General features: G+C 44.5%; 1 protein-coding gene and 1 pseudogene across 1 annotated transcript in view; both read left to right on the top strand.

Annotated features, from left to right (window-relative positions):
• Positions 1 to 764: 764 nt before the first annotated feature.
• LOC148148885 (transmembrane protein 126A pseudogene) lies at positions 765 to 1459 on the top strand (annotated as a pseudogene).
• Positions 1460 to 2461: 1002 nt separating this feature from the next.
• The window catches only part of tram2 (translocation associated membrane protein 2), a 94200-nt gene continuing 84505 nt past the window's right edge, over positions 2462 to 12156 (top strand). Inside the window, exon 1 of the mRNA XM_087991005.1 lies at positions 2462 to 2568. Coding sequence (XP_087847131.1) covers positions 2545 to 2568 — 24 coding nt within the window. The 5' untranslated portion in view covers positions 2462 to 2544. The remainder of the gene's footprint in view (positions 2569 to 12156) is intronic.

Genomic DNA, 12156 nt, shown 5'->3' with positions numbered 1-12156 from the left:
CTTTAAAATTATCCCGAAATCATCTGCTCTTCACACAAGTTCCCTTCTTCATCTCTGACAGGTTCCCTTTTTCCTTCACACAGCACCAGGTTGTAGAGCAGGATCATGAGCCACGGAGTTTATAGCGAAAGATCATAGTGTCATGCAACTGAAAAGAGATACTGAACAAACCTGGATTGCTGTTCAGTCTTTTATCTTTTAAAATGGGGATGTAGGTTTCAATTCATTAATATGTTAATCCCAGAACTACTTTTAAGTCACTTTCCTGAGATAACTTAAGGTTTTAAAAAAAAGTGACATCTCAGCTCAGATAATGTATTAAAGGTGTGAGGTTAGAGTCTGCCTGTATCCCAACCTTGAGTCAGACTGGTTCTCATTCCAAAGTCGGAATTTATAAAATGTCACATGGTTTGACTGCCTACAGATTGTGTGGTGCTGGAAAAGCACAGCCGGTCAGACAGCATCTGAGGAGCAGGAGAGTCAATGTTTTGGGTATAAGCTTTATGTCAGGAAGTGGGGGGCAGGGGGCGTGGGACTAGGGGAAAGTAGCTGGGAATGCGATAGGTAGATGAAGGTGGGGGAGATGGTGATAAGTGGAAGGTGGAGCGGATAGGTGGGAAGGAAGATGGACAGGTCGGAGAGTTCAGAGGGTGGTGCTGAGTTGGAGGTTTGGATCTGGGATACGGGGGAGGGGTGGAGGGGAGCTGAGGAAACTGATGAAATTGACATTGATTCCATGTGGTTGGAGGGTCCCAAGGCGGAAGATGAAGGTTCTTCCTCCTGTCTTCGGGTGGCTAGGATTTGGTGATGGAGGCGGTCCAGGACCTGCATGTTCTTGGTGGAGGGGGAGGGGGAGTTAAAGTGATTGGCCGTAGGGCAGTGGGATTGTTTAGTGCATGTATCCCAGAGATGTTCTCTAAAACGTTCCGCAAGGACACCAACTAGGATGCTGGAACAATTCTTTTGTTTGTGCATGTGGACTCCACTTCCTTGGGATAAATTCAGCATTTGCTGGTTTAATTGCCAAGAGTTTCTTTCGAAGAATACCCAATATTGCACAGGCTGGTTTTGCTTCCAGTTTGCCAATGGGAATTCCTCCATTCCTAACTACAGTAGCAGGGTATGATGCTGTTGTGTCAAAGCCTTTGCTTTCAGGTGAACTCAATCCTCTCACATGTGCCCGAGTTACAGGAGGATTAGCGGCTTCTCTTGGAAGAATGTTGTATCCTGTTCTCCTGGCCTTACCAATAAATGCTGGCCTTGCATCATGGTATAACACAGCCCTAATGCCACAATGAGGAAATATAATATGCTTTTGGATTACTATTAGTCAGTTATGAGGAAATTGAGCTTCATATTAATCCTTCAAGCTCTCCTTTGAGTCCATCTGAATTTCAAGCACTATGCAATTTATGTGGAAATAATGGCACCTCCTCCAACTCCCAAACTAAATGCATAAATTGGAGGGAAAAAGAACATGTAACATCTTCAGGACTCCCCAACATAGTTTGACACCTGGTGAATGCATGGTCGCATGAGAAGATAACTTAGAAAGCTTGGATAATAAAATTAAAGCACACGACCAAACATGACCAAAGCCACACAGTTAATGATGCTGCCTTACTGTTTTAGATCATCCTGCATTTGTGACTGTAACAGCTTGACCTCTTATGCTCACATCCAAATCGTTTATATAAATGATGAAAAGTAGTGGACCAGGCACCGATCCTTGTGGCACTCCACTGGTCACTTTTGCCTGTGTGTAACAAGGTTTCAGATTCAAATCCCGTTCCAGAACTCCAACTGAAAAATTCTAACTCTGACACTCCGGTACAGCAATGATAACGTCTTTTGGCGAAGCTGTTAAAGGCCTCACCTGCGAGCTCGGAAAGACCTTAAAAAAAAAACCTTAGCACTGTATCAAAGGAGAGCTGGTGTGCTGAATAATATTAATGACTCAATCTCCACCAAAAATATAAGATTGGTGTTTATCACAACACTGTTCTTGAGAGTTAGTTTAGATTCCCTACAGTGTGGAAACTGGCCCTTTGGCCCAACAAGTCCACACTGACCCTCTGAAGAGTAGCCCACCCAGACCCATTCCCCTCTGACTAATGCACCGAACACTACAGGCAATTTAGCATGGCCAATTCACCTGACCTGCACATCTTTGGACTGTGGGAGGAAACCCATGCAGACACAGGGAGAATGTGCAAACTCCACAACAGACAGTCACCGAGGCTGGAATTGAACCTGGGACCCTGGTGCTGTGAGGCAGCAGTGCTAACCACTGAGACACCGTGCCACCCATTTAGTTCTGCACTAATTTGCTGTTAAGTGCTTCAAAATATCCGGCGGTTTGTGAAAAGCGCAGTATATGTATTTAATCATAAAGTCCAAGTGCTGCAATTGTAATATTAAATCATTTTTTAAAAATTTCTTCTGGTTTCACCATTAGAATATGAAACTGACTGTGAAAGAAATCTTGAAAGTAAACCACAACATGTACATGCAGCCTTTATATCATCAAGAAACAGCAGCAGCATGGATAATTTCCTGGATGTGATGGTAATCTAAGTCTTCATACTATAAATTTGAGTAAAATTTTAAAAAAAAGAGTGGCTCAGTGGTTAGCACTGCTGCCTCACAGCGTCAGGGACTCTGGTTCGATCCTGGCCTCAGGCGACTGTCTGTGTGGAGTTTGCACATTCTTCCCGTGTCTGCGTGGGTTTCCTCCGGCTGCTCCGGTTTCCCCCCACAGTCCAAAGATGTGCAGGTCAGGTGAATTGGCCATGCTAAATTGTCCACAGTGTTCAGGGATGTGTTGGTTAGGTGCATTGGTCGGGGAAAATGTAGAGTAGTAGGGTAGGGCAATGAGTCTGGGCGGGTTACTCTTCAGAGGGTCAGTGTGGACCTGTTGGGCTGAAGGGCCTGTTTGCACACAATGCATTCTACGATGAGTCTATGATTCTATCACCTTCACCACCCCCCCGCCCCCCTCTCCCCCTAACCTTCAACTACCTATTGCATTCCCAGCTACTTCCCTCCCCGCAAAATATCTCTCAGCCCCCTTGGCGCTCCCCCGCCCCCATTTCTGATGGAGAGCTTATGCTCAAAACATCAGTTCTCCTCCTCAGATGCTGCCTGACATGCTGTGCTTTTCCAGCATCATGCTCTTGCTTGATCTCTAACATTTGCAGTCCTCACTTTCTCCTGCCTGCAGATTGTCTGCTTTTCCAACAAAATAGAATGTATCTGCAAATACAGTTCTGCAAATGTAAATTCACCCCATGGACACGTGTGTTTGGTTTTGGCAGGTGGGGGGGGGGGGGGTTGATGCAAGTGCAACATTTTATAAGTTCCTATTTTGGAAAGAGAACCAGTTTGACTCAAGATTGAAATCTCATGGAATACAGGGAGAACTAGCCATTTGGATACAGAACTGGCTCAAAGGTAGAAGACAGAGGGTGGTGGTGGAGGGTTGTTTTTCAGACTGGAGGCCTGTGACCAGTGGAGTGCCACAAGGATCGGTGCTGGGCCCTCTACTTTTCATCATTTACATAAATGATTTGGATGCGAGCATAAGAGGTACAGTTAGTAAGTTTGCAGATGACACCAAAATTGGAGGTGTAGTGGACAGCGAAGTGGGTTACCTCAGATTACAACAGGATCTTGAAGCAGATGGGCCAATGGGCTGAGAAGTGGCAGATGGAGTTTAATTCAGATAAATGTGAGGTGCTGCATTTTGGGAAAGCAAATCTTAGCAGGACTTATACACTTAATGGTAAGGCCCTAGGGAGTGTTGCTGAACAAAGAGACCTTGGAGTGCAGGTTCATAGCTACTTGAAAGTGGAGTCACAGGTAGGTAGGATAGTGAAGAAGGCGTTTGGTATGCTTTCCTTTATTGGTCAGAGTATTGAGTACAGGAATTGGGAAGTCATGTTGTGGCTGTACAGGACATTGGTTAGGCCGCTGTTGGAATATTGCGTGCAATTCTGGGTCTCCTTCCTATCGGAAAAATGTTGTGAAACTTGAAAGGGTTCAGAAAAGATTTCCAAGGATGTTGCCAGGGTTGGAGGATCTGAGCTACAAGGAGAGGCTGGGGCTGTTTCCCCTGGAGCGTCGGAGGCTGAGGGGTGACTTTATAGAGGTTTATAAAATCGTGAGGGGCATGGATAGGATAAATAGGCAAAGTCTTTTCCCTGGGGTCAGGGAGTCCAGAACTAGAGGGCATGGGTTTAGGGTGAGGGGGGAAAGATAGAAAAGAGATCTAAGGGGCAACATTTTTTACACAGAGGGTGGTACGTGTATGGAATGAGCTGCTAGGGGACGTGATGGAGGTTGGTACAATTGCAACATTTAGGTAGAGTGTTGCTCGAAAAGCACAGCAGGTCAGGCAGCATCTGTGGAGCTGGAAATCAACATTTCAGGCAAAAGCCCTTCAGGAATGATGAAGGGCTTTTGCCCGAAACCTCGATTTTCCTGCTCCTTGGATGCTGCCTGACTTGCTGTGCTTTTCCAGCACCACTCTGATCTCTAGCATCTACAGTCCTCACTTTTGCCCAATTGCAACATTTAAAAGGATGGGTTAATGAATAGGAAGGGTTGAGAGAGATGTGGGCCGGGTGCTGGCAAATGGGACTAGATTAGGTTAGGATATCTGGTTGGCGTGGACGGGTTGGATTAAATGGCTATTTCTGTGCTGTACATCTCTTGACTCCCACCTATAATGTATTGTCTGAGCTGAGATGTCACCTCTTTTAAAATAAAACTTGTTATCACAGGAATGTGACTTAAAAGAAGTTCTGGGATTTACATATTAATGAATAGAAACCTACAACCCATTCGAAAAGATGAAAGACTTAACAGCAATCTAGGTTTGTTCAATATATCATATCAGTTGTATGACAGTGATCTTTTATTATAAATTCTATGTCCTATGATCCTGCCCCACTAGTTATCTGATAAAGGTGCGGCGCTCCGAAAGCTAGTGTGCTTCCAAATAATCCTGTTGGACTATAACCTGGTGTTGCGTGATTTTTAAATGTGTTCACCCCAGTCCAACACCAGCATCTCCACATCATAGCGCTTTTTCCTTAATTATCCTTTTGCTCTGTTTGTACGAGTAAACCATCTTTGTGTTTTCCTTTATCTTGCTGATATTTTCTCATGCCCTCTCTTTGATTTCCTTGGTTTTTTTAATTTGATCCCAATACTCTGGATTCCACCAGGCTTTCTGCTATGTTGAGGTTTCTGTGACTATCATAAGCTTCCCTTTTCTGTTTAACCTTCCCTGTGTTTTTCTAGACCACAATGAGGGTCTAGATTTGGCAGGATCATTCTTATTTTTGGAAGGGACATGTCTGCGTTGTGCCTTCAAAGCACCACCTCCTGGTTTATCACTGATTTATCTTTCAGCCCTGTTTATGCCTGAAACTTCGATTCTCCTGATCCTCGGATGCTGCCTGACCTGCTGTGCTTTTCCACCAACACACTCTCTTAGATTTAGATTTAGATTACTTTACAGTGTGGAATCAGGCCCTTCGGCCCAACAAGTCCACACCGACCCGTCGAAGCGCAAACCACCCATACCCCTACATTTACCCCTTACCTAACACTACGGACAATTTAGCATGGCCAATTCACCTGACCTGCACATCTTTGGACTGTGGGAGGAAACCGGAGCACCCGGAGGAAACCCACGCAGACACAGGGAGAATGTGCAAACTCTCGACTCAGATCACTTCTCTGTTTTGTAAAACGTACCTTCCCTCAGTTTAAACTTTTCCTCCTGATTTCCCTCTGTACTTTTACATGATAAAACTAAATCTAACTGAATTGTGGCCACTATCCCTGACTGGTCACCCACTGTCTTCACCCACTTGCCCATCTTCATTTCCTGAAATTAAATCCAGAATCTCCTCTCGATGGGCTTGTCATATATCATTTAAAATAATTCTCCTGGATACCGTACATGAATTTTTCACCCCAAAGCCCCTCATGTTATTTGAAACCCGGTTGATACTGAGATAACTGAAGTCTCCTACAGTTTTGCCTTCCTGTTACTACAGGCAGAAATGTATATGTTACAAATTTATTACACCTATGTTCTTCTATCTCCCTCTCACTATTTGGGGCTCTGTTGCACAGGCCTAGTAATGTGATTGTCCCTTTTTTTGATTTCTGAACTCGACCTACAAAGACTCATTTGTTAACCTGTTTAGAATATCATCCTTTCTCACAACTGTCATTGCTTGTTTAACCAAGACTACAAACCCCTCCTCCTGGTCATCCACGCTCTCCTGCCTGTAAACTCTATATCCAGGGATATTGAGCTGCCAGTTTTGCCCCTCCATTACCCAGGTTTCCATTGTAGCAATGACATCATGCTGCCATGTGTCCAGCTATGCCCATAGTTCATCTACCTGGTGTCTAATACTCCTTGCATTGAGATAGAAGCAGCTCAACCCCATCAATTTCCTTCACTGGAAGCTTTTTAATCCTCATTTCTTTTGTCTTTCCAAATCACTGATGACATCACTGCCTAATGTCCTACCTACTGTTTCCCGATCTGAAACGGACCTGTCAAAACCTGCAGTTTAGTTTCCATCCCCCATCACACTGGTTTCAAACATCACCAGTAGAACTAGCAAAAGGCCCCAAGAGGATATTTGTCCAGCTCTGCCCAGCTACAACCTGTCAGGCTTGTAAAGGTTCCACCTTCCCCAGAAATGGTCCCAATGCCTGAAGAATCTAAACCTCTTTCTGGTGCACCATTTCTCCAGTAATGCATCCATCTGATCAATCCTCATATTCTTGTTCTCGCTAGTACATGGCACTGGGAGTAGTCCTGAGATGACTACATTTGAGGCCCTGCATTTTAATTTATTTCCTAACTTCCTACACTCAGCTTTGAGGTGCTTGTCCCTTTGTTTACCTTTCGTTAATCCCTATGTGTGTCGCTACGACTGGTTGATCACCCTTTCCCTCCAGAATATCCTGCACCTAAACTTCGCTGGACTCTGGGGCAGTCCCAGCAGATTGGAAAACAGCAAATGTGTTTAAAAAGGGAAGTAGACAAAAGATGGGGAATCATAGACCAGTGAGCTTACCCTCTGTAGTGGGGGAAATGCTTGAGTCTGTTACCAAGGAAGAAATAGCATTAGGCAGATGCAGCATGGGTTCATGAAGGGCAGGTTATGCTTAGCTAATCTTTTGGAATTCTATGAAGGCATTATGAACACGGTGGACAATGGGGACCCGGTAGATGTGGTGTACCTAGATTTCCAAAAGGCATCCAACAAGCTGCCGCACAAAAAGCTGCTGCATAAGATAAAGATGCATGGCATTATGGGTAAAGGTTTAGCACAAATACAAGATTGGTTAACTAACAGAAAGCAAAGAGTGTGAATAAATTAGTGCTTTTCTGGTTGGCAATGAGTGAACAGTGGTGTGCCTCAGGAATCAGTGTTAGGACTGCAATTATTCACAATTTATACAGATGATTTGTAGGTTTGCTCACTTACCTGGAAGGCTCGTTTTCAGATGTTTTGTCACTATACTGAGTAACATCATCAGTGGGCCTCCAGATGAAGCACTGATGATATAGCCTGCTTTCTATTTATGTGTTTAGGTTTCCTTGGGCTGATGTCATTTCCTGTGGTGATGCCATTTCCTGTTCCTTTTCTTGGGGGTGGTAAATAGGATCCAAGTCAATGTGTTTGTTGATAGAGTTCCGGTTGGAATGCCATGTTTTTAGGAATTTGGCAGTTTGTTGTTTTCCTCCTCTTTAGTGAATTTTAAGCCATTAATGGTATTATTGATGGTCTTGAAGGTTTCCTCTAATTTGTTTAGTTTAGTGATTACAAAGGTGTCATCCACGTAGTGGACCCAGAGTTTGGGTTGGATGGTTGGCAGAGCTGTTTGTTTGAGTCTCTGCATTACTGCCTCTGCTAAGAACCCTGATATTGGAGATCCCATGGGTGTTCCATTGGTTTGTCTGTAGGTTTTGTTGTTGAAGGTGAAGTGGGTGGTAAGGCATAGGTCCACTAGCTTGACGATACCGTCCTTGCTGATGAAGTTGGTGGTGTTTGGTGTATGTGTCTTTGGGTCTTCTAATAGTCCGTGTTTCCTTGGCCAGGTTGATGTTGATGGATGTGAACAGGGCAAATTGTGCAGAACACTCAGTAGAGGAACATAGATACATTGAGTGAGTGGGCAAAGGTCTGGCAGATAGAATGCAATGTTAGTAAATGTGAAGACATCCATTTTGGTAGGAGTAACAATAAAAAGGATTATTACTTGAATGGCAAAAAGTTGCAGCATGCTGCTGTGCAGAGGGACCTGGGTGTCTTTGTCCATGAATCACTGAAGGTTGGTCTCAGGTACAACAGGTAATTCAGAAGGAAAATGGAATTTTGTCCTTCATTGCTATAGCGGTTGTTTAAGGTGATGGTGAGGCCACACCTGGAGTACTGTGTACAGTTTTGGTCTCCTTACTTGAGAAAGGATGTACTGGAACTAGAGGGGGTGCAGAGGAGGTTCACTAGGTTGATTCTGGAGTTGGGGGGGTTGGATTATGAGGAGAGACTGAGTAGATTGGGATTATATTCATTAGAATTCAGAAGAATGAAGGGGAATCTTATAGAAACATATAACGTTATGAAGGGAACCGATAAGATAGAAGTAGTGAGGATGTTTCCACTGGCAGGTGAAACTAGGACAAGAGGGCATAGCCTCAAGATTCGGTTTGAATTGAGAAGGAATTTCTTCACCCATGGGGTTGTTAATCTATGGAATTCCCTGCCAAGTGAAGTAGTTGACGCTAAAAGTTTTTAAAGCTAAGATAGACTTTTTTTTTGAATAGTAAAGGAATTCAGAGTAACGGTGAGTGGGCGGGTAAGTGGAGCTGAGGCCATGAATAGATCAGCCCTGATTGTGTTGAGTGGGGGAGCAGGCTCGAAGGGCCAAATGGCCAACTCCTGCTCCAGGTTCTCACGTTTGTATGACCACGGGGACTCCTGAATTTCCTTCCTGAACTGTTTACTGTGTCAGATGGTCACCCATTCCCTTACTGCCGATGCAAACCTTTTTTTGCCAAGTATATTTTATTTTCATCCTGGGAAAAAGACTGTGACTGTCCACCTATCCGTGACCCTCGCAACAATGTTATATAATACTATCAAGTCGTCCCTCAGTCTCTAACTCTCTAGTGCAGACAATCCAAGCTTGTCTACCTTCTCCTTGGAGCTAATACACTCCAATCCAGGCAACATCCTGGGAAATGTTTTGCACCCTGTCCAAAGTCTTCACATCCTTCCTATAGGGGGACAACCAGAACTGCACACAGTACTCCAAATGCGGTCAAACCAAAATTTTATACAGCTGCAACATGACTTGCTAATTTTATACTCAATACCCTGACCAATGAAGGCTATATGTCTGATTACCACCTCATCCATTTGTGTAGCCACTGTCAGGGAGCTATTGGCTCACACCCCAACATCCCTATGTGTCTCAATTCTTTTAATAACAATCCTGTATATTAGTGCTCCTCAGGGTCTTAAACAAAAAAAAATCCAAAAATCAGCAAATGTTGGAAATTAGAAATCAAAACAGAAATTGTTGAAAAATCTCAGCCAGTCTGGCAGCCTCTGTGGAGAGAAAGCAGAGTTAACATTTCTTCAGAAGTAGGATTATGGACTTATAGAGTCACAGAGATGTACAGCACAGAAACAGACCCTTCGGTCCAACTCGTTCGTGCCGACCAGATATCCCAACCTAATCTAGTCCCACCTGCCAGCACCCGGCCCATATCCCTCCAAACCCTTCCTATTCATATACCCACCCAAAGGCCTCTTAAATTTTGCAATTGTACCAGCCTCCACCACATCCTCTGGCAGCTCATTCCATACAAATACCACACTCTGTGTAAAAAAAGTTGCCCCTTAGGTCTCTTTTATATCTTTCCCCTCTCACCCTAAACCTATGCCCTCTCGTTCTGGACTCCCCAACCCCAGGGAAAAGACTTTGTCTATTTATCCTATCCATGCCCCTCATAATTTTGCAAACCTCTATAAGGTCACCCCTCAGCCTCTGATGCTCCAGGGAAAACAGCCCCAGCCTGTTCAGCCTCTCCCTGTAGCTCAGATCCTCCAACCCTGGCAACATCCTTGTAAATCTTTTCTGAACCCTTTCAAGTTTCACAACATCTTTCTGATAGGAAGGAGACCAGAATTGCACACAATATTCCAACAGTGGCCTAACCAATGTCCTGTACAGCCGCAACATGACCTCCCAACTCCTGTACTCAATACTCTGACCAATAAAGGAAAGCATACCAAACGCCTTCTTCACTATCCTATCTACCTGCGACTCCACTTTCAAGTAGCTATGAACCTGCACTCCAAGGTCTCTTTGTTCAGCATTAAGTGTATTAAGTCCTGCTAAGATTTGCTTTCCCAAAATGCAGCACCTCACATTTATCTAAATTAAACTCCATCTTCCATTCCTTAGCCCATTGGCCCATCTGATAAAGATCCCATTGTAACCACGCTAAAGTGTGAGGTGCAATAGTCAGAGGGAAATTGGTCTGGGTGGGTTGCTCTTCGGAGGGTCAGTGTGGACTTGTTGGGCCGAAGGGCCTGTTTCCACACTGTAGGGAACCTAATCTACTCTAAGGTAACCCTCTTCGCTCTCCACTACACCTCCAATTTTGGTGTCATCGGCTAACTTACTAACTGTACCTCTTATGCTCACATCCAAATCATTTATGTAAATGACGAAATGTAGTGGACCCAGCACCGATCTTTGTGGCACTCCACTGGTCACAGGCCTCCAGTCTGAAAAACAACCCTCCACCACCACCCTCTGTCTTCTACCTTTGAGCCAGTTCTGTATCCAAATGGCTAGTTCTCCCTGTATTCCATGAGATCTAACCTTGCTAATCAGTCGAACCTTGTCGAACGCCTTACTGAAGTCCATATAGATCACATCTACTGATCTGCCCTCATCAATCCTCTTTGTTACTTCCTCAAAAAACTCAACCAAGTTTGTGAGACATGATTTCCCATGCACAAAGCCATGTTGACTATCCCTAAACAGTCCTTGTCTTTCCAAATACATGTACATCCTGTCCCTCAGGATTCCCTCCAACAACTTGCCCACCACCAAGGTCAGTCTCACCGGTCTATAGTTCCCTGGCTTGTCCTTACCACCCTTCTTAAACAGTGGCACCATGTTTGTCAACCTCCAGTCTTCCGACACCTCACCTGTGACTATCGATGATACAAATATCTCTGCAAGAGGCCCAGCTATCACTTCTCAAGCTTCTCACAGAGTCCTAGGGTACATCTGTGGGCGGCACGGTGGCACAGTGGTTAGCACTGCTGCCTCACAGCGCCAGAGACCCGGATTCAATTCCCGCCTCAGGTGACTAACTGTGTGGAGTTTGCACATTCTCCCCGTGTTGGTGTGGGTTTCCTCCGGGTGCTCTGGTTTCCTCCCACAGTCCAAAGATGTGCAGGTCAGGTGAATTGGCCGTGCTAAATTGCCCATAGTGTTAGATTAGGGGTATGGGTGGGTTGCGGGTCGGTGTGGACTTGTTGGGCCGAAGGGCCTGTTTCCACACTGTAATATAATGTAATGTAAATGTAATCTGCTCAGGTCCTGCGGACTTATCCAATTTTGTGTGTTTCAAGACATCTAGCACTTCCTCCTCTGTAATATGGACATTCTGCATATTTCCCTACAGTCTATATCTTCCATATCCTTTTCTACTGTAAACACTGATGCAAAATATTCATTTAGTATCTCCCCCATTTTCTGTGGCTCCACACAAAGGCTGCATTGCTGATCTTTGAGGGGCCCTATTCTCTCTCTAGTTACCCTTTTGTCCTTAATATATTTGTAAAAACCTTTGAATTCTCCTTAATTCTATTTGCCAAAGCTACCTCATGTCCCCGTTTTGTCCTCCTGATTTCCCTTTTAAGTATACTCCTACTTCCTTTATACTCTTATAAGGATTCACTCGATCTATCCTGTCTGTACCTGACGCAGGCTTCCTTCTTTTTTTTAACCAAACCCTCAATTTCTTCAGTCATCCAGCATTCCCTATACCTACAAGCCTTTTCTTCCTAACAGGAATAAACTGTCTCT

Source organism: Chiloscyllium plagiosum, unplaced genomic scaffold (assembly GCF_037043375.1).
Source record: "Chiloscyllium plagiosum isolate Xiang-an unplaced genomic scaffold, Cpla_swu_hap1 HiC_scaffold_10, whole genome shotgun sequence".
NCBI classification, from domain to species: domain Eukaryota; kingdom Metazoa; phylum Chordata; class Chondrichthyes; order Orectolobiformes; family Hemiscylliidae; genus Chiloscyllium; species Chiloscyllium plagiosum.
Note: the sequence above shows the minus strand (reverse complement) of the source record. Positions and strands in the feature narration are given on the sequence as shown.